At 44.9% G+C, this 22,884-nt stretch overlaps 1 protein-coding gene across 2 annotated transcripts in view; it reads left to right on the forward strand.

The window, feature by feature from the left end:
* PWP1 (PWP1 homolog, endonuclein) overlaps window positions 1-22,884 on the forward strand; it is a 460,981-nt gene that overhangs the window by 283,576 nt on the left and 154,521 nt on the right. For both annotated transcript variants that reach the window (XM_078673945.1, XM_078673946.1), the window contains exon 10: window positions 6,570-6,631. In XM_078673945.1, the coding sequence (XP_078530071.1) occupies window positions 6,570-6,631 (62 nt within the window). The remainder of the gene's footprint in view (window positions 1-6,569; window positions 6,632-22,884) is intronic.

Here is a 22,884-nt window from a genome sequence, read left to right on the forward strand (position 1 = left end):
TCCTGAGACTGAGTTTTCTGGGTGTCTCTGAACAGCAACCTGTACTGCTCAGTGGTTAAACCAAACCCATCAACCAGTGTATTCTTCAGGACCTGGTAATTGTTAGCATCCTCTACTCTTGTAGTGAGGAGCTTATCTCTACCTTTACCATCAAAGGAGAGCCACAGTATAGCTGCCCACTGACTCTGGGGAATGCACTGCACAGTGCAGGCCCTCTCCAGAGCAGCCATCCATTTCTGGATATCATCCCCTTGCTTAAAGGGGGGCACTATTTTAGTCAGGTGTTTAGTATCTAAACCCTTCTCTCTATCTCTTGGGAGATGGCTGCCACCAGTGGGAGCTAACCCACTCATCTGCTGCTCTCTTGCCAGGGCAAGCTTCTCTTTGGCCAGGGCAATTTCTTCCCTTTCAATCCTCAGTTCAGCTTGTCTCATCCTAGCTTCATGCTCCCTTCTCTGAGGGGAAGTAAATCTCCTCTGTGGAGGATTCCTTCTCCCCTGAGAAGAGGCATTAGAGTGCAGAGATCTATTGGAGTCCCTAGAAAGAGATCTATCTCTCCTAACTCCAAGGTTAGGCCCACTTCGGGTTAGTACTGGGGGTCCCCCAGTTCCTAGCCCAAGTAAGTCTAAGTTGGTCCTGGTTAGCCTTCTGACTACCTCAAGACCTTTGTCTACCTCATCCCCAGAGAGTTCCTCCTGATCCTCCTCCTCCTCAACTGCATTGGCAATGTTGGGGAGGTCTGGATCCCCAGAGGTACCCTCTAAGGCTGGCATATTCCCATCTAGCTGAGAAAGCTTTCTCGCATCATAAGTCTCTAAGAGACCTATTAAAAAGGGAATGGTGGGGTTAGACCCCTGCTTCAGTTTTCTGGAGACACAGATTTGTCTCATCTCCTGGAAACTGAGAGCTGCATATCTTGAAGTGACCTGTGGAGGGTCAACACTGACCAGTGGAGTCTCAGTAGAATCTCCCTGGGTAGACATGCTTTTCTAGTGAGGTGTAAGTGGTGCACTTACCTACACTATATGTTTGCCTACTGATCCCTTGCTAGAGTTGTAGTTTAGGGTGTGCTAGGCCCTAGGAGCTACAACAGCTGGTTCAGTAGAACTCAGAGTATTCTAAGCTAAGTTATATGTACCTTTAGTACTTATGTGATCTTTCACAAGATATTCTTAGGGCATGTGTGGTAAAACAACAGCAAGCTCAAATCCCACCACTGCTCACCAATGTGAGAAGTTGGCCTGATGTGCAGTGTTCACTATTCTAGTGATCACTATATATCAGTCCAAACAACCCTTATTGATGATTGGTTGTAAGTCAACCTTATAGACCAGCTATCCTAGTAGCATGGATACGAGCAGTCTAAGGCTAAGACTCTAGAGGGCGTGTTAAGCCAGCTGTTTTACCATCACATTACCCCTTGAACACCCAGTGAAAGGACACCACACAAGTGTTATGAAAATAAACAATGTATTTATTAGAATCACAACAACCCTGTACTCTTTATGAGGACAGGGTGCTAGGCACACAACAAAACTCTTACGAAAATACTTAAGTTAGCACGTTATACACAAATACCCGAGGGGCACGAAAAACCATATATTCTAAAAGTGGAATGCGAAATTACTAGCAGGTAAGTACAGTACTAATAGGCTTTGGAATCGCTAGGACTTGACTATAGAATCGTTAGATTACTTCTAGGAGGCCTAGGGGACTCGGGTGCAGAGTGTGCACTCTCACGCGGGATGCGGGACAAAGTCTATGGAAGCTAGTAAAGGCAAAGTCAGTGTTCACGGGCGAACCCGACCTGGTAGGAAGAAAACGACAGTGGATCCTGACCCTAGGATAGTGAGGCTATGCTGGGACACCGAAGTGCCGAAGTTACCTAGCCCAGGGGCTGCAGCTGCATAGGTCTGAAAAGACGTCGGGAATCTCGTTGCCGGACCAGGAGCCTGGAAGAAGGAAGTTGCTGGCAGGCGACCAGTGAAGGAAAGTTCGAGGGATCCAAGCCTGGATCAAGGAAGAAGGAAACCTGAAAGCAGAGGGGACCAAGTTCTTGAATCACTAGCCAGTGATTAAGTGGGCACCAGGATGGCACCGGGCGAAGTCACCGCAGTCAGGTGAGTGGGCGCTGCTGGGCTCTGCAGTCTCTCGGACCAGGAGGCGTTGTCGGCGACCAGGATGGAGGTGCGAGCTGTCCCACGAAGGCTCTTGCTGTCGACGTCGCTGGACCCAGGATTGGGCAACAAGTCTTGGCAAATGCAAGGCCCACGAGGTGGACCTAAAATGGCGTCTTAGCCGGACCAGGAGGGTCCAGGGTACTTCTCCGATGGAGGGAAGCAAGGGCCAGTCTGGAGCAACCAGACTAGCAGCAGTGATGTCGTCGGGCGTCGTTCAGAAGGCCACAAGCCAGCGGGCTAGTAGCCAAACAACGCGGTGAGCAGCAAAAAGCAGAAGGGCCCCACGCAGATCGTGGAGATGCTGGGAGGCTGCACTTCGGTCCTGGAGCTGCTCAGGGTCGGGGCTTCTCGGACCCCAAAGCACTCACCAGGAAATTACTTGGCGGGCTTGCTGTGCAGAAGTCGTGCAGTCTTGAAGATGGCCGGTCCCTCGAGGTCTCGTCACACCCACGAATCTCAGCGTGACTGATGATGTAGGTAGAGGTCAGAGGTGCCAGGGAAGCCGGTTCTCGTCGAGCTGGGCAGTCTTGATCCGGAGGAGAGACTTGCAGCAGACCGCAGTGTTCTTAAGATGGTGCCTGCGGATGCAGGGTGACTACTCCTTAGTCACAAGGGAGAAATCTTAGGAAGAAGTCTTGAGTTCCTTTCGTGGAAAGTAGTTTCAGGATTCAAAGATGATCTGATTTGGAAGGGGGCCAGTTCCTACCTTTATCCTGTAAAAAGGGGCTGGCACGCGACTAAGTCCTGCCCTAGGGGTGGGACTAGGAGGGGGGTGGTTACACCCACTTCCTTGGCGGGCTTTTCCCCAGCACAGGGTCTGGAGTGACCCTGGAACTGGTTCCAGCCAGCCTATGCACAGTGAGCACCGGGGTGCCACGTGCAGTCACCTTCCTCTAAAGCCCTGCCTACCTACAATACACAAAACCCTGTCTGGGACGGTGCTGGCACCGCCCCTGGCAGGAAACCCTTTGTCCTTATCTCCTGCTCTGGGAGGACTCCCAGCAGCAGGAGGGCAGACTTGTGTCTCGGTGGCAGCATCCATTTTGTGGAGCTGAGGCTCTGTTTGACTTTAACCGGGGTTAGGGGTTACATACATGTCTTGTCCCTCTAGAAGGGTGGAATGCTAACCCCGTCGCCAGAATTGGCGAGGGGTTAGTATTCCAATTCGTATGACACCTTACTCGACATGTTTTGATAAAGCGATACCAGAGTTGGCATATAACCGCGAGGATTATAATGCACTTAAGAGTATATGGTATGCGATATCATGGAAACGGCTAAGGGATGGATCCCGAAAGCCGCAGACAGGCTCAGCTCATGCCAGAGCACCATCTCACACGATTCCAAGCACTCTGCCTTCAGGATTGTTAAGGCCTGCCATAGGAGTGACTGATAGGAGATCTGTGTGTCCATTTTAGGGTTAGATATAGGTATACTATATCTAAAGCAAAGGGTGAGTACACCACCTTGCCCCAGCTGTCGTGCAGCCAGTTGTGTCAGTTTAGTTAGTCAGCCCAGGGGTGGCATAATACATGCTTCAGCCCCTGGGAGACTTCTGGGTACACCTCAGCCCTGGGTACAGGGACTTGGAGAGGGCCCAGTGCCAATTCAGTACCTGAGTACAATTTGGATAGAGAGAACAGCTAGGCTGTGGGTCTGATTAGCAGGCCCACAGCCAGGGAAAGTCGTAAACCAGTGCAGCAAAAAGCAAAAATCTGGGTGATCATAGGATTGCAGACCCTACTCTCCTACAGTGGTGTCATGGTTTTTTGCAAAACTTTAGAAGCTAAATATTTTTTGATCTAAAAAAGGGCACATTACCTTGGTGCTCTCTAGAACTGAAGGGAACCTCGTTGTGTGTGGATGTGCTCCTTTCCTCATGCTGTAACACATAGTGAAGTCAGTCAATGGCTGCAGTGGTCTGATGTATTTGCCCATTGAGGCATGCTTGAGTGGGCTGGAGGGGTTAGTATTCCAATTCGTATGACACCTTACTCGACATGTTTTGATAAAGCGATACCAGAGTTGGCATATAACCGCGAGGATTATAATGCACTTAAGAGTATATGGTATGCGATATCATGGAAACGGCTAAGGGATGGATCCCGAAAGCCGCAGACAGGCTCAGCTCATGCCAGAGCACCATCTCACACGATTCCAAGCACTCTGCCTTCAGGATTGTTAAGGCCTGCCATAGGAGTGACTGATAGGAGATCTGTGTGTCCATTTTAGGGTTAGATATAGGTATACTATATCTAAAGCAAAGGGTGAGTACACCACCTTGCCCCAGCTGTCGTGCAGCCAGTTGTGTCAGTTTAGTTAGTCAGCCCAGGGGTGGCATAATACATGCTTCAGCCCCTGGGAGACTTCTGGGTACACCTCAGCCCTGGGTACAGGGACTTGGAGAGGGCCCAGTGCCAATTCAGTACCTGGGTACAATTTGGATAGAGAGAACAGCTAGGCTGTGGGTCTGATTAGCAGGCCCACAGCCAGGGAAAGTCGTAAACCAGTGCAGCAAAAAGCAAAAATCTGGGTGATCATAGGATTGCAGACCCTACTCTCCTACAGTGGTGTCATGGTTTTTTGCAAAACTTTAGAAGCTAAATATTTTTTGATCTAAAAAAGGGCACATTACCTTGGTGCTCTCTAGAACTGAAGGGAACCTCGTTGTGTGTGGATGTGCTCCTTTCCTCATGCTGTAACACATAGTGAAGTCAGTCAATGGCTGCAGTGGTCTGATGTATTTGCCCATTGAGGCATGCTTGAGTGGGCTGGAAAAAAATGTAAATAACTTAACCACAAGCAAATGGATGAAGTATGTCTGAAAACCCCTGTAAGTAACTGTCATGCACCCAATTTTAGGAAAATCAAAAGGTGTTGGCTAACCCAGACATAAATAAAAATAAAGCCTGTATTTCAGCAATTGTATGCCAGCCTCTGGCCTATGAGAAAGGAAGGAAAGAAGGGATAGAAAGAAGGAGAAGAGGTGGGAAGAAGGAAGAAAGGAGAGAAAAAGGAAGGTAGGAGGGAAGGAGAAAGAAGAAAGAAAGAGAAAGATGGTAGAAATTAGAGAAGGAAGGAAGGAAGGAAATAAATAAAACAAAAGTGTTTTACGAAATGCAACTTCAACATGATAATGGGCTATTTTCTTCCTGGGCAAAGTCTATTAAAGAACCATTGGTGGAATTGAGTCCAGATTAAACGTGTTCTGAAGAATTGTCTGCTTATAAATTCACATGTGCGATATTGAAGCTTCCAGTTTGTGTACTGCATGCAAAATAAAAAGAGGGTAACTTTACGTTTTTTGTTCTCATACAGACTGACCCTTCCAGAGAAATCGTGTCAGAGCTCAAAAGGTAGCATTGGCTTCCTGAGGAAAAAATAGTTTAGATTGCCAGAGTAGAGTACCTTATGCAAGATTCATGCTAGTTTAAAGATGCCTTATGCTTATTCATGCTAGTTTAAAGATGCCTTATGCTTCTAAAGAGAGATATTCAAGTGAGACAACAATTGGTGAGATGTGGGCCAACATACTTGAGCCCATGGCACGCCTGGCAGTTGCAAATAAGGCTGATGTAATGGGGTCATGGTCCACTTTAGGAATCCATATGAACATTGAGTTTCCACTATCCAGCTTAAGAGCACAAGGGATTTAACTATCTGTTTGTAATCCAAGTATGAGTTGAAAAGCATCCTCCTACGATTTTGAGTTGAAATTGTGTTGTTTTGGCATGTGAGTTGATTTGCTTGTAGTTTAAAGTCTCTGTCCAAAAGAAGCCAACAAATGGAAGGCTACAGCTCATCACAGTGAGGGTATTGAGTCACGATTAAGTGGGATGCAGAATATAATATGAAGAAAGCAAGAGGAGATCGTTTCTGAGTGGATTCCGCTTGAGATGGTGGTGCATCAACTGTGCTCGAATATTATTGTGAACCCATCATGGCCCATTCGTTCTACATCTGTAGTAGGGGGAATTTGAAGATAGTAATGAGTGGCGTAAGTGTAGAAGTGACAGAGCATGGAATGTGGCCTGTGCTCACATTTGTATCACAAATGTTGAAGTGATGCAAGGGGTCAGAGCGGTTTACAGTAGAGAGACAACGTTCCACCTGTGCACTGATGAGGGTAGAGGTGAAGGAATTGAACCTTGTTGTTTAATATTAGGGTTGCAGAGAACAGTGGCTATTTTGTTGTGTTGATCGTTGTATTTCGTATCCAAAAAGCATGATTGGTTTGGGTACCAGCTGACCAGTGTTGTTCTCCACTGTAAGTATCTTATTGTAATTGCATTTCTAAAGCTGTTGGTATTAAAAAAAAAAGTTAATTCATACATATGTGCAACTTGTTTTGCATGTGTTATGTATTTACCATGTTGTTTTTTCTCATAGGTCCAAACCTTGCAGTTTCATCCTTTTGAAGCACAGACTCTTATTTCTGGTTCTTATGATAAGTAAGTAGTGTAATGGTATTCCCAAACTAACAGTTCTACAAAAAATAAATAATCCAGTGTTATTTATTCCTGCTAAATATGCTGGTCGGAAGATTCCCCATCTTATTAATCTCCTCTAGGCACCTAACTAGATATGGAAAACAATTTCCACATTAATCGCTTTCTAGTGTCGCTTGATGGTGCCCAGCTGTGTACCGAATATTTAATGCTACAGGTAACAGTCCAGAACTCTTCTCTATGTTTCACCACTGAAATTCCAACACAAACTGACAGCATCTAGGTCAAACTATGTTGTATTTATCAGATCCACACAACGTCTGTACGTGATGTCTTTCAATCGCCCAAGACCCCTCACTTTCGAGTCTTGCTCTTCGATGCACCTATAGGCCATCAAGAATCCAGGCCATGCTATTTTGACTCTGTTCAGAAGGACAACTCCATGACAGTCCCTTCCACTTCTTCAGGTTGGCCAGATGACTGGGAACAAGACCCTCACCCCCTCAGGGATCTTTTAGCTAGAGACACTTTAAGAATTTGTTCTCTTCTTCCTCGAGGGGACAGTGTTGATGCTAGAACCATTCTGAGATTCAAGACTGTTCCCAATGCAAGTTTCTTACTCGTCTCCAAAGCTCATTCTGGTTCTGGATGATGATGATGCCAGCATTGCTGACTCCTTATGTTGACCCTTCTAACTTTGAGCCATTTTCAGGATAGCCTGCTGTCCATTTGGCCACTTCCCAAGATTGGCTCATTTGGTTCTCTCTTTGACCCCACACAACTCTATGCTCCACAGGCGTCAGTCTCCACAAGGCTTCTGAGGAAATCCATGCCTATTATTGCACTGACCCTCATACCTACGACAATGTCCTCCGAGCTCATTTGGTGCTGCCTCCACATCAGTGAATATTATCTGAGTGATTAAAGAAAAGGTTTTTGGCAATTTCAATGACAAACTCCTATCCGAGTACCTTACCGAGCACCTTTGCTCCGCTGGAGGAACTTTTCAGATCAAATTCTGATACCCTGAAATACACTGAGACTGCGAACAAGCAGAGGTTTACATTTCGGAGGCTGACCACAACCTCTCTCCTTATAGTCCACATTCTGGCCATTACATAGGCATACGAAATGCAAGTAGCCTTGACACTTCTCCACAATAGGACATTCCTTATTGGTTAGAACATCTGTCAGAAGACATTTGTTAATATACCTCCCTGGCATGAAAAGCATCAGAAGCTCAGCGTCAGAATCGCACTCACCCACTCTTGAGACAAACTTCAGTACATAATTAAAATGCATCAGCAATCCTCAGCAGTTTCTGAACCCTTGCTGCTATTCATTGAAGCACTCTTAGATGCGTGGGAAAAGCCTTTGTTGATCCCTGCGATCCAAGTCCACAGACAACGCCCACATAGACCTAGTCTGAATCAAAAGGTTTGCAGACAGACTCTTCACCGTAGACTTTGGTAGTTCAAGTCTCAACACATTTCCTATTCCTTGTTCACATCATGAGTCTAAATGACTTGACTCAGTGGGTAAGATAGTCTTTGCATCAGGCAACCTAGCTCAATGGCGTGCCAACACCACGTCTTCTTGACTGATATGTTCTCACTTTGTGGGAATTGCCTAATATAACCACAATCAGTCTTCATAAATATATGCAGATGACCTTCTGGGTCATGAGAAACAGTTGTTTGGGTATCTCTAAAGGGATCCTCAAGTGCAGCCTAGATTTCACTGTTATGGTGGTTTGATCCATGGCCAAAGTGGTTATCTTGTGCTGCCATGACTGGATGTATGTCACATGCGTCTTGTGAGATGTTCATGGTGTGCTGATGGACACACCCTTCAATGGCGAGTGTATCTTTGGGAGAAAGGCAGACTTTGCTCTGGAATGTGGGCCAAGTGAAACAGTTCCCCTGGGAAATCTGTATGGGGCTTCTCCAAAGGACAAGCTTAACAGCATACAGCAAGCTTTCCAATTGGTCCAGAATTTTCAATAGCTCTGTCATTGTTTGGGGACAAGAGTGGTCCTACATCATGCCAATATCAGCCGCAGCTCTGGTTTCCTCCATTATCCACAGGATCTGCTGTCTCAGAACCTCTTTAACACCCCTTCTTCCCTCATCAACTTCTGATAGTGAACCAGCAATTGTGAAATGACCATGAAGGATTGGCTTTGTAACTTATCTGCAAAGGCTAGACCCTCTCTTTTCTGTCCTCACCACCGTACCACAATCTTCTCTCTCAAACTGTTCTCTGACACAGTCTCAGTTTTAGAGGTGAAGAGTGCATACCCACATTGGAACTATGCTCTTTAAACATCTTTAGTCGACAGTACAAGTTGAAATTGCTGGCCCTGATTCAGGGTCTGCTGTCCCTCAGTGTGGGTGATTAGTTGGTGTACCAGCATCATGCTCCTGTTCCATATTAATCGATTATAACTCTGATTCACCATGGGGCCCCAACACGATCAGTTTGCACTCTACCTTGGAACTGCTCTGCAGGTTTTCACCAAGGTTGTAGCTATGATTGTGTCTTCACTGAGGGAGTTAAGGCGTAAGTATTTCTGCAGGTGGAAGACTGTTAGTTAAGGAGAGACCCCCTGCTCCAGTGATAGAACATCTTCATCCAACCATTTTATTGTATTTATTTATTTAAAAGGTTTTATATAGCACTGGCTCTAACCAAGGGTATCAGAGCGCTTTACAAGGATTGGTAATGGAAAATTGCAGTATAACATTTGTACAATGAGGTAATAAACAAGACAATTAAACATTTTTAAACAGTATCATTATTAAATGACGTCAAAGTCTTTAAGCATAGGATTAGCACAGTGCTATCCACGACGAGATAGTAATGGACAAAGTATTTTGCCATTTCTACAGCAAAAGTTTTAAGCATAGGACTAGCACAGTGCTGTCCTTGCCGAGCTGTAAAATGACAAAAGACATTTATCACTCCAGGCACAATATTACAGCTTTGAATTGGTAAAATACCAACCAAGCCAACCTGAAATGAATAAAAGCAACCCCTGACACAGTGTTTCGCTCTAATTAGAACTACCCAGAGTTCTCTGAATAAAAGCAACCCTTGACACAGTGTTTCGCTCTAATTATAACTACCCAGAGTTCTCTGCTTCTTTTTTGCATAATTTATTCATCACTCTATGCCTGAAAGTGTATTTTTTTTACTTATACTGGGTGCTCCCTTGTGTCTGGACAAAGATATACCTCTCTGAAGAGCTCTAATTATTTGGAGTTGGAATTGGAGTTTTATATAGCGCAAACGCGACCCAAAGTATCAGACCACCAGTTACCTTAAAGATGGACGCATTCATTTTGTTAGGCAGCGGGAGATTGTGATTTGCCCCAGAATCACAGGAAGTCTTCCACACGTTTCCTTTTGAAGAACCAAGATCCACTGGTCCTCACTCATTCCTCTTTCTTTGTGAGCCTATGCTGATATATATAACAAACACCGGAACATTGCCTGGTCTAGGGTGCTGTCCTCTGCTGTCTCATATACTTCTGGAAATTCTTAATGGACAAACCCTTACTGCCTCATGCTTAGAAAACCATTGTATATTTTTAGGGGCTCCGTAAAACTGTAATATTGTGGTTTTTGAGTGTGACACTGCAGATGCCTCATGCAGTTGAAGGCTATCTGAGACCATGAAGCGTTTCTATAAATTGTCGAACATAAGAAGTTGAGACCCTTACATACTTTGGGCTATTGCTGTGAATGGTCAGCCTCACAGTCAAAGTCCTATGTTAATCCGCCACTCTGTATCATAGGAGAAGGGGGCAATGGCATCACAAAGACAGTTATCCCCCTTTGGGATCACAGGTCGCAGAGCCAAGCCCCCAACTGATTTCAGTGTGCTCCAAGTTTACCTAGCCAACAGCAACAACGTTCAATGCCTTCGTGGAGTCCATGCTGCAGATCTTTGGTTCACTTCTGGTGGCTACTAGGGTGCCTTCAGGCCCCAAGGAAAGGCAGGTTCCTCCAGTCGGGGTACTTCCTTCGAATCAGTCCTGAATGCTGTCTGAGCCCTTGATACCCTCTCCAGTTCCTGTACTGACTCCGGGTCAGGTGTGCTAGGGTCTTGTGTTATGGCAGATCTTGTATTTTCAGGACATTCACCACATGTCTCTCACTGCTTTAATCTGACAGCTAACCCAGTTAATGCCACACTCCTTTTTAGGAGATAAAAACAGGACTAGCTCAGATGAGATACATTTGAGCTAGCTCTAGTGATGATGGCAGTTTTCTATTTTATTTTCCCATTGAAGCACTTTAGAGAGTAAGCATTTATTTTCACATTTTCATTAGAAATTAGTGGTTAATAGTAGCAAGCATCTCTACTTGTACCTTTTTCATTAGTGTGACACAAAAATCTAGTATATCTGCTCTGGTGCACGTTATCGACAAACTGAGTGCTATGTTGGGGGCTAGAAGAGAGACTATACCTTGTCCACTCTTTAGTTGAATAGATTAATACACTCCGGTGAACCAGTTGTTCAACTTAATGTTTGATAAAGTTTTTGGCTGAAATCTTTAGCTGTAAAAAGGATGTCTATAGAAATAGCAGTGGATAGCAGAGTTTATTCTTCACGAAATGATCCAGATCGTAGACATTCTTGCTCCATCATGTATGAACCACTTTATACTACCTTCAATCAAATGAATTGGTGTAGAGAGTGAATAGGGTGGTAGAAAAATATATCCATTTGTCATTGGTAAACAGGATGGATGTTGAATTGGCATTGGAGGAATGGATGTGCTCCAATAGCAGCACTCATATACTCTTACAGGAAAACAGCCATTGCTAGCAATTAGGCGATGCAAGTCTTCAAAAGTGACGGGCAAAAAGGTTTAGCCTGTTAACATAAGGTGGATGAGAGGGTTGTAAGAAAGTATGTCTGTGTGAAGCAGTATCAAATTCGAAAGTAATAATGTGAGAGCTTCTAGGATAAGTGGGTATTTTGCTCATATTGTGTCCTATTTATTTATGTTTTATTTGTTTGACTATTTAGTACATCACTTGGAATTTTTATTTTAACTAAGCTGGATGCATATGTTTCAGTGAGATGAAGAGCTCCTGGGGAAGGCTATCCAGGTTATACAACGCTTTCCAAGGGGTGCTGGCGAAGAATGGTGGAGTGGTGGGCTGACAGGTGCTATTGCATTGCATGTACTTTGAGCATGCAGTGTGTCAATTTGGGTATGGCCGAAGAAAGTACATCTCTTTACGAAATTTGCCTCATGCACAAACTGTTCTGCAGACCGCGGAAGTGATTCTCTTGCATCTTCTCAATCTCTTCCCTGTTTCAACAAGGCACACTATGGCAAGGTGCCTTGCTATACTCTTCATTCATTTCTTCTTTGGCGAAGTGGATAGGTTTTCTAGCTGTCGCATGTCCCGCCCTGTCGCAGTGCCTGGTCTACACATTTTGTAAAAGAAGCACTGCACACCATAGCTCAGTAAGTCCGTATGGAAGGTGGGCTACACACATTGAAACTTATGGCGATTAGTTCTGTTATTTGATCAGTCATAACATCCACATGATTTGCTTATAGTAGTCAAGTTGCTTCAACCATATATGTCTCCAGCTGTTCTCTAATCAGTTTTGGGCACTTCCACAAGTTCCAATAATTGCCTGTCTACTCTAGGAAGACAATTCAGTTCATGCAAGACACACATGGTTCATGTTCCTGGACTTCTACTAAGAATTCATGTAGATGTTTTGACTGCTCGGATAGCTATACTCCGCTCCATACCTTTCATGGACTGGTTGTCTACTTTAAGAGGATTATAGTTCTCTGGCAGCAAAATGGACACAGTTTCAGTATTGTTACATAGTTTAGTAAAACTGCAAATGTAACTGATTTGTTCTTCTATGAATTGTAGTTTGCTACATTTGAGATGATGAACTGACATGGTGAATTTGCAGTTTTATAATGTTTTGTAAAACTGATGTTCGAGGCATATGAGCTGCAGATTGTACACTATGCATCTGCAGATTGTACACTATGCATTAAATCGCCACCTGGTGTTGGGCTCGGATGATTGCAGGTTGTTGTCTTCTTGGAAGAAGTCTTTGTAGTCACGAGAAAGGTGACTCCTCCCTTGGACAATACTGCGCATGGGCATCGGCTCCATCCTTAGATTGTTTTTTTCCGCCACTGGGTTCGGATGAAAGTTTCTCCGCTCCGGCCAGAAAAACACTTTTCAGCAACTTCGCAGCGCAGAATTTACACAAACTTCCAGTAACTACCTTCGACATCGACTACAATACTTTTCGACACCATCGTTTCCATTCCGGTCATCGAAGTGGGCCGTTAGGCCTATCGACGACGTGCTGCCTACCCCACATGGAAAGAACTCCGTTCAAGAGATGCCCGGTATGTCAAGCAAAGTTTCCACATAGCGACCACCACGAGGTCTGCAACCTCTGTCTATCGCCGGAACACGACGAGTCTACCTGCACAGGTTGTGCATCCTTCCGATCGAAGAAAACCATCCGGGATCGGAGAGCACGTCGACACGAAATGAGGAGATCAGCTCCAGTACCGGAAGACATCATCGACAAAGAGGTTCCCCTCGTTCCCGAAGAAGACTCACCTGATCTCCAGATCGTATCAGAGGCAGACGACTCAGATGACTCTATTCCATTGGGTCAGCGCGTGAGTACTCCTGCCCCTGCACCACATATTCTGCCCAAACCGAAGGCAAAGGTCAGCACACCGCCCAAAGGGCCCAGTCGAGACTGAATACCTGCTTCGAAAGCCCCGCTTTCCAGCCCGGCTCCGAAGAAACCAACTAAGCCTTCTAGTGCCTCAACACCGAGCAAGCCTCTGCCCTGGGCACCAAAAAATAAAGACCCCTCGGTGCCGAAGCCAAAAGACCCTTCGACACCAAAGCCAAAAGACCATTCGGCACTGAAGCCAAAAGACCCTTCAGCACCGAAGCCAAAAGACCCTTTGGCACCGAAGCCAAAAGACCCTTTGGCACCGAAGCCTAAACCAGTTCCGGCACCAAAACATAAAGACGTACCGGTACCGGAACCAAAAGAAGCACCGGCTCCGAAGCCGTCTACTTCTACACCTTCGACGCCAAAGAACTCAAAGCCTGATTCCGAGGTGCCCAAATCCTCGAACATGCCTACAAAGCCGAAAACAACACCTTCGGCACCAAAAAATATGCCACAGGACGTTATAACACCTCCCAAGGCTAAAGACACACGACAACCTCCTCTGGAACCGAAAAAAACGACGCCCAAGAAGGTTGTAGAGCAGGAAGAACTTTTTAGACCAGATCCTCGACAAAAGAAGATCTACATAGACCCAAAAACAGGTCATGTAGATGCTACACCTCACAAGAAGAGACCAGCAGATGCACCACCCACACCTGTGGTTCCTGCCAAAAAGAAGGACTGTGCAACAACTGCTATGCACCCTTCCTCTCCTACACCTTTCTTTCCTTCTTCTCCTGTTCCTCCTCACATATCACCTCAAATCTCTCCTGTACATTCTCCATTATCATCACATTCCCCACAGCAGAATGATGATGAATACAATTTGGGTGGAGGGGAGGATATGCAAGACCTTGATTCATACCAGGTAGATGAGGGTGTATGGGATTTTTCAAACCCAAAAAATGTACCTATATGGGATTTTTCAAACCCACAAAATGTGCCTGACATCCGTGAACCTCAGTCATACCCATCAAAGCCTTCCCCTCCAAAAGATACCATTGGTTTTGTTCAGCTGTTAAACAGAGCTGCTGTTTACCATGGAGTTCCTATGCATTCCAATAGCATAGAAGAAGATTTTCTCCTAGATACCTTTGAGCAGTCTCATCGGTCTGCTCAAATTCTTCCTATAATCAAGGGGGTTATAAAACACGCTCCAGAGGTATTTAAAGACCCTGTACGTTCTAGAATATTAAGCCCTAGAATCGAGAAAAAATATAGACCAGCACCCACAGATCCCGTCTACATTAAAGGATGTCTGCCACTAGACTCATTAGTTGTGGCCAATGCTAGAAAGAGGGCAAACTTTCAAACTTCTGGCGAAGCACCCCCACCTGACAAAGAATCAAAAATAATTGACGCGTCAGGTAAGAGAATAGCTGCACAAGCTACAAACATCTGGCGTATAGCAAATACACAAGCCCTCCTCTCTCGTTACGATAGGACTCATTATGACCAATTAGAAAAACTACTTGAGCACCTACCAGATCAGTACAAAGATCAAGCAACTGACCTTATACAGGAAGGCAAGTTAATATCCAATGCCTCAATAAAATGCGCGCTAGATGTCGCAGACACGGCATCTAGAGCTGTAAACACCAGTGTCATACTCAGGAGACATACGTGGTTACGCATTTCAGGGTTTAAACAAGAAGTGCAAACCACCATTTTAAACCAACCATTTAATCAGAACCAGTTATTTGGCCCAGAAGTAGACACTACGCTGGAAAAGATGAAGAAAGCTACGGACACCGCAAAGTCTATAGGGCCTTTACAGTCCACACCAGCTAGAAGCTCCTTTCGTCGCTCCTCGTACAGAGGAGGCTCCAATCAAACTGGAGCAGACACTACAACATCTTTCAAATCTCAAACCTCCTCTAACAAGGGCTACTTTAGAGGAGGATACAGAGGCAATAATAACGAAGGAAGAGGTCGCGGTAACAATAACACCTGATCCTCTTCCGCCACTAAACAGTGACTTCCCTCTGCTCCCCCCACAGCATTCCACTCCTGTAGGCGGCAGATTAACACAGTTCCTACCTGTCTGGAAATCCATTACAACAGACAAGTGGGTAAGACAGACTATCCAACATGGCTACTGCCCAGAACTTACAGCAACCCCTCCACACATATCTCCCAGGCAGCGTCCAATGTCTTCAGACCATCTCACTCTGCTTCAACAGGAGGTTCTATCACTTCTACAAAAAGATGCTATTCAAATAGTTCCTTTAGAAGAACAAGGAACAGGGGTTTACTCGCTGTACTTTCTAATTCCCAAAAAGGACGGAACACTAAGGCCAATTCTCGACCTCAGGCCCCTCAGCCATTACGTACAATCAGATCATTTTCATATGATCACTCTACAACAAGTGCTTCCACCGCTGCAACAAGGCGACTTCCTTACAACACTAGATCTAAAGGACACCTACTTCCATTTCTCCATACATCCTGCCCACAGAAAGTATCTAAGGTTTGTAATGGAAGGACAACACTACCAGTTCAAAGTCCTCCCATTCGGAGTGACAACCACACCAAGAGTATTCACAAAATGTCTAGCAGTGGTAGCAGCACATCTCAGAAGACAACAAATACATGTCTTCCCTTATCTTGAGGAAAATGAAATTTTGCCTGACCAAGCTGTCCCCTACGTATACCCTATGTTACATGCATATTTCTCTTAGTGGCCTGAATCACAAGGCCTCTGCATTCATGTCCTGCATTAGAATGCCAGTCATCAAGTTTCCCAAACATTCAGTTAGCATGAAGGCCCATGTATTTGTATTGCATTGTGCACTTTTAAATAAATATCGTATTGAACCCTTTTTGTGGTTCACCCTGAGCCACATTCTGGAATAAGGGTTTTTCATGACTCCTGACACACTGAAGGCTGCAGTTACGTATCTCTGACCTCGCATACTTCAGGCTCAGCCGAAAGAGGCCTGCCAAAGCAGTATTATGAATAACAGTTATCTGCTCAGCAGAATCACATTTCAGTCCGGTGAGGAAAGTAAACAGATCCCGTCCGCGAAAGATAGGGCCTAGCCTCTCTGTCTCCATTAAAGTAAATCACAGTGCTTGCATCCATAGCCCCCACGTAATGAACAGAGAAATATATGCTTTTTCTTGATTCATAGTGATGAGCAACCTTTGCTTCAGATAATACATCCCCTGACTTAAGATATCAGTTGTACTAGATGTGCTGGTCGCCTTGACACAAGAGATCTCTCTACTAGGTTGAAAGTCAGCTCTCCTCCCAGTTACACGTCAATTGCACGTCATGCTCAAGTTGCACAATTAGGGCATAGTTCCAGCTAGCTATCCAAACTCCTCCTCTAAGTACCCACCCACTTATGACACCTAACTATCACCTACCTATGACTCATCAAAGTACACACCCTCATGTACGCCTACATGCTCTTATCTCTTTCTTTCTCTGCTCTGCCTCGAGCGTTCCTTCTTACGCCCTATGTACAAGATTAAATGTATAAATATGATGTTCAGTAAATAAATGTTAGAAGACCCTTCCTGAACCTCAGTGGTGATGGAACAGATTCTCCCCTTAACTCGAATTAATGGAATAAAGCCCTTTTTAACTCAGATACCACGGACTCTCTGCCTCTCATTTGATACATGCTAATTGTTAATGCCTAGAAATTATGCCAGGGTAATATTTTATTTACCACATTAATTTGGTGCCCGAACAGGGACTATCCCTTTCCCCACGCGCCGGAGTTGTAGGTCCAGCTTTGCCCCCTTCTACAGCCGTGACGGACTTTAAAGTGTACACGCCATCGGGATTTCCCGCTACTCCCTCAGGCCCAGGAGGAGGACGGACTGCGACCAGGCATCCATGCGAGGCGGTGAGGAACGCGGATCGTCTCAACCAGAGCCCAACCCGTGAGAGAGCAAGGTCCGAGGTCTCCAGAGGTCCACCTGTCCCGAGGCGCATGCGTAGAAGTCCGAGGCCTTCAAGTTTCAAGATTCTGCTTCCCGGTGAGTACCACTATGGGGAATGCATCAAGTTTCAAGACGGGTTCATTTTTGTATGAAAACGGTCAAGACGGGTCCACTGTAAAAGGTGGAAACGGTCAAGACGGGTTCACGTTATTCGTGAAAACGGTAAAGACGTGCCTCATTTACATGAGCACGGTCAAGACGGGTCCACGGTAAAACGTGGGCACGGTAAAGACGTGTCTCATTTCTGAGACCGGTATGGTTGTACTGTATTCCAGTGCACAAAGTGTTTTAAGTACATGTTTAGTTCTCTATATCAGTTCAGATTTTGTGTTTGTTTTAATGTTACAATGTTTCTTGTGTGAATGATTGTTGATTGTTTCAGTTTATTCTCGTGTATTGTGTTTTCATTGAGGTGAAACCAACGCAATAGGTTTCAAACATGCCACTGTTTTCAAAATTGCGTCAGATAGGGACCAAGAAAGGTATACTAGAAGAGTCAGTTAACATCCCGCCTAGAGACACACCTGGTCATTATATGTATAATAAGCATGGATTAGACGCTATCTTGTTTTTAGATTTATGGGTAAACTGCACGAAGGATCTAGAGGAGAAAAATGGATGGCCTGTCTCAGGAACATGGGATTCAGAATGCATTATGGGAGTAGAGGAAGCGCTATGGAAGAGGAAGTCAAGACCCTCTCAGAAAGATAATGTGAAAAATAACCATCAAATATGATATCACCAGGGAGGTAGCGACAACACAAGGCGCAACATACAATTTAAAGGTACAAATTTGTGCTTTATTATTAAATATATATACTCAGAATAAAAACATTTGGGTCCAAATATATAACCAAATTATACACTTGACCTATTCTAATTAAAAAACAACACTACTTGACATACAAAATAAAAGTAACAATGACACAATTAATAAATTCATAAAACAGTGGCAAATAATAATCTTCGACGCGCGTTTCGGCGTTTGAACAAGAACGCCTTCTTCAGGAGCCACAATTAAAATCAGGAAATCACGAGTATTACTTGTTTCCAAATGATGGCTGGAACACAGGAGGACACTCTGTTCCTAATCGTGGGGATAGTTGATGGACCCCAGTCAGTATTTTACCAATTCAGCTAAAATACTAGTATTAGTTAGAAAAGTGCATACGGGTCGACGTGAGTATATGCATCCAATCATTAACGGTGCTATAGAGTGTAACCCAGGGGTTGCTATTTTCCTGGCGTCCCGCGGCCGTTGGAAATAATGGATCATTATTTCCAACGGCCGCGGGACGCCAGGAATCCATCGTTTGGACCGCCCGCGGGTTGATGTGAACGCCGTACACCAACTTATCTTCGATATCGTTAAGGGAACAGATCAACCGACTGTGATCCCTTGTGACCTCTAATATTATCAACCCCGCTTACCATCCCCTGTTTTTAAAAAAAAAGAAATTACCTAAAGCAACGAGCGTCATATCGAAGAAGAGCCGTTTGCCTTGAAAATAGCAACCCCTGGGTTACACTCTATAGCACCGTTAATGATTGGATGCATATACTCACGTCGACCCGTATGCACTTTTCTAACTAATACTAGTATTTTAGCTGAATTGGTAAAATACTGACTGGGGTCCATCAACTATCCCCACGATTAGGAACAGAGTGTCCTCCTGTGTTCCAGCCATCATTTGGAAACAAGTAATACTCGTGATTTCCTGATTTTAATTGTGGCTCCTGAAGAAGGCGTTCTTGTTCAAACGCCGAAACGCGCGTCGAAGATTATTATTTGCCACTGTTTTATGAATTTATTAATTGTGTCATTGTTACTTTTATTTTGTATGTCAAGTAGTGTTGTTTTTTAATTAGAATAGGTCAAGTGTATAATTTGGTTATATATTTGGACCCAAATGTTTTTATTCTGAGTATATATATTTAATAATAAAGCACAAATTTGTACCTTTAAATTGTATGTTGCGCCTTGTGTTGTCGCTACCTCCCTGGTGATATCATATTTGATGGTTATTTTTCACATTGTCTAATTTCCCTGTAGAACATATTCAGTTGTATTAACAGGGGGTCCTTGTTACTTTTCGTCGCCTCTCAGAAAGATGCCATTGAGTTATGGCGCAAAGAGTCACATAGGAAAACAGAACAGACTGGTAGAGAATGCAATGCCGTTGTTACTGGTATTTATCCCGTCCTGTCAGAAGAACTAGCTAAAGTGACCACTTCAGAAAGACCCAGTAGGTCGCGAACGCTACCACCTGTACCCTTTAGAGTATGTAGAAGGAAGCCGACAGCATCTGAAGCGTTCATTTCCTTGTATCTAGACAAATCCCTTCTGGACTGCGCAAGTGCCTTGTGAGTAACTGGTTGAATTAGTTGTGAATTGCGCTTTGTGCTTAAGACTTGTGAATAGTTTGTTGAGTCTTCTTAAGTATAGCTCCTTGTAAATACGGTTTATGAAGAGCATGTCATTATTATGACTTGTTGAGTTTCTTGTGAATATGGCTTGTGAATAGCGCCATGTGGTTATGGTTTGTGCAGAGTATGTTATCATTACGTTAGGCAGGAGAGAGCTGGATCTCTTTCAAGTACTTGGAGAAAACGTTTTGAGGATGTGCGTACGTGTTATGTGATAACGTGGAGAAATGAGTTCATGACTTTCCCATGTACTGCAGTCATTGGGGAATGATTGTGCTTCAGCTGCCAAAGAGTTAATATATTGTATTGAGAAGGCAGTATTTGTTTTAACATGCTGTTTAACAAGGTGTTGAGGGATTTTGGCGTTTTTTGGTGTTTGCGGGGGGCGTGTTTTTGAGCGGAAATTCGTACCCGTTCCAGTGGAGGGATTTGGTTGCTTTTTGGTGAGGATTTAGGGAATCGCTTGGACTACTGTGATGCCAAATTTGAAAAGGATCCGAGCTGTGGAAGTGGTGGAAAAAGCATGTTTTGTGCGGAGGTGCGATTTGCCATGTTATCCAATGGGCGTATTTCTGAAAATTGAGAAATTATTTTGGGGGTGTTCCAGGTGCGCAAGGGGCCCGGGGGTTGGATCAGCGGTAGAGGAGGTGGATGGCCAGGTATGCTGAATTTTGGGGATTTATAGCTTGGGCGGAAGGGTGTGTTTGGCTAATGTGTATTTTTGGAAAATGGAGCTGTTTTGATTTGTGCGTGCTTTTAGGCCGAGATTTCGTGGTGTGCTAAATAGTTCTTGTTACGGCGGGGCTAGGAATAGGAAGCAGACGTGTCCTAGTAGTAGAAGATTTTATTTTATCATACAGGTCATCGGTACAGGTTTTTCTTGTGGCTCCCTTTCTAGGGGATCGGCTTCTTTCTTGACGGGTCTTTCGAAGCACTCCCTCCTCCTTCCTCCGGACGGGGCTCCTCCTCCTACTGCTGGGCTCTGGAGGCTCCGTAGTGCTCGCCCTCGCCGGCCGCCGAGAAGGGAAAGAGAAGAGAGGACAAGTAAATGCTTCGTACTGCCAAGAACGGTATTTGAGTGGGGAAGGGGGATGTGAGGGACGTGGGGGGGAACACACGGTGCTCTGCTACTTGGACTCGTGAGGGTGCAGCTACAGTGCCGGATCAACAGGGGAAACAGATGGTCTCTACGACCTTTAAACTAAATAAGTTGTCGGCCTTTCCGCCTCCACCACCCCAGGAACCGTTCACGTACCTCGGCTAGCCGTACTCCTCCTGGCGTAGGGCTGGGCGGCTCGTGGTGTTGGCCTCCAGGCTTTGCTGGTCCCGTCTCTTCTCTCCCGGCGCTCTCTGCTGAGGTCTCCGCTCTCCTTGAGTCTTGATCCGCCGACTCCGGTAGCTGCTCCCTTGGTTCCGGGTCCTCCGTTTCCGCAATGTTCTCCTCGCTCAACCACCTCTCGCCTCCGATCCGCTCCTCGTCCTGCAACCACCTCTCTCCTCCTCTCCAGTCCGTCTCACTGCTTCCCGCCTCTCCGCTCTCCTGCACTCTGTCCGCTCCTCCGGTGTAGTAACACACCTGGGGACTGTCTGAGCCTCCTTTTACCTGCTCGCGAGGCTCCTCCTCCATCAGGGTCTCAGTCCACTTAAAGGGCCCCCATCCGTCCTCCTCCTCTTCGTCGCAACTATACCTTTCCAGAGCGGACCATCCAGGAGTTTGGGGAGGCTGTGGAGACAAGAGGGGGGGGTCGGACATCATTAAAGGGGGTCCCTCTTCCCTGCGAGACCCCGTACCCTGGTTACAGTTCTTAACTGAGTCTGCGGGATCGGCTGAAACTTGGGAGTGTCTAGTTTTGCGGCAAAGTAGTTTGGAAGTGCGTTTTGGCACGATTTCATGGCTGTATAGCTCACATGCATGGTTATGTGAGCTGACACTAAAAGTCAGTGAGTGGTGAGATGAATGATGGTTTGATTTAACTTTTTCATTGGTTGCTGGGTCTGCCTATGTGCTTTGTCAGCTTGCGGACTGAAATGGTAACATTTTGCATGGAGAGTATAGAAGTGTTCATTTCACATTCTATCCACGTATTCGTGTGGGTTTGCCTTGGAACACTTGATTTAATGTGTTTGACTCAGAGGTCGGTAGTTGTAAATAAATCAGTCGGATTGAGATAAGGGTTTGCACAGAGGGTGCTTTAATGTTTTCACGGCTGAGGGTTTCCTTTCAAAGGCACGGTTGAGAAGAAAATATAAAACAGACCCATCATAGAATGTGCTTTTAATTAGTGTAATGCAACCGTGTGTTTTTTTTTAATAAGAATGTTTTTGCTAAATATTCATTATTATTTTTCCCAATGCAAGCTGCCCTTTAGAATAGCGTAGTGACAGTTAATCCACTCAATTAGAAAACATAGCTTTTTGAAAAATGATGAATCTGGCCCTTTTAATAGGTAGAATAGAAGTGCTTGCACACTTAATTATGAAAATATTGGTTATGCGATGCAAAAGTATGGAGTTTCACATGTTATTTTCAAAAAGTAAAATGTGGTGTGTTTCCATGCCATATTGTTCTGCCTCTTTTTTCCCTTGCAGCTAGTAACATTATTTTGTGATATAATTTTTTGAAATGCTAGCATGTGTCTAAGTTACGAAATAGAAAAAATATGTCCTTATTAATTACTGATTTTAGGGTGCTTTTTATCACGTTTTGAATTTGCTTCAGTTAAGTTAGAGAATGTTGGTTAGCTATCTGGCCTGGGTATAGATATGTTTTGAGTTACACAAACTGTGTTTTTCGACCTTGAGGTGGCCTGGCCTGGAGAGATATTTTGTGAAGGGAGGGCTTTTCCCTCTTGGAGCACAAGCTGTGCCTGTCTTGTTGATATTGGCCATACTCCAATTCTGTTCCGCGGACAATTGTTGGCCGTCCTCCAGCTGAACCAGGCTTCCTTCGCATGCAGATAAAAATGCTTGCAATTTGACCAAGATCTCTCTCTTCAGTAACTTGACAGCTGTTCTTAGCTCTCAGAGTTTTGAAAGGGGGGAGGAACAGCCCTGTGGGTGACATCATGATGGAGGGGTAGGCAGTGTAGAGAAAAAACTTGATGGGCCGCG

The sequence above is a fragment of the Lissotriton helveticus genome, chromosome 1_1, assembly GCF_964261635.1.
Source record: "Lissotriton helveticus chromosome 1_1, aLisHel1.1, whole genome shotgun sequence".
Taxonomy (NCBI): domain Eukaryota; kingdom Metazoa; phylum Chordata; class Amphibia; order Caudata; family Salamandridae; genus Lissotriton; species Lissotriton helveticus.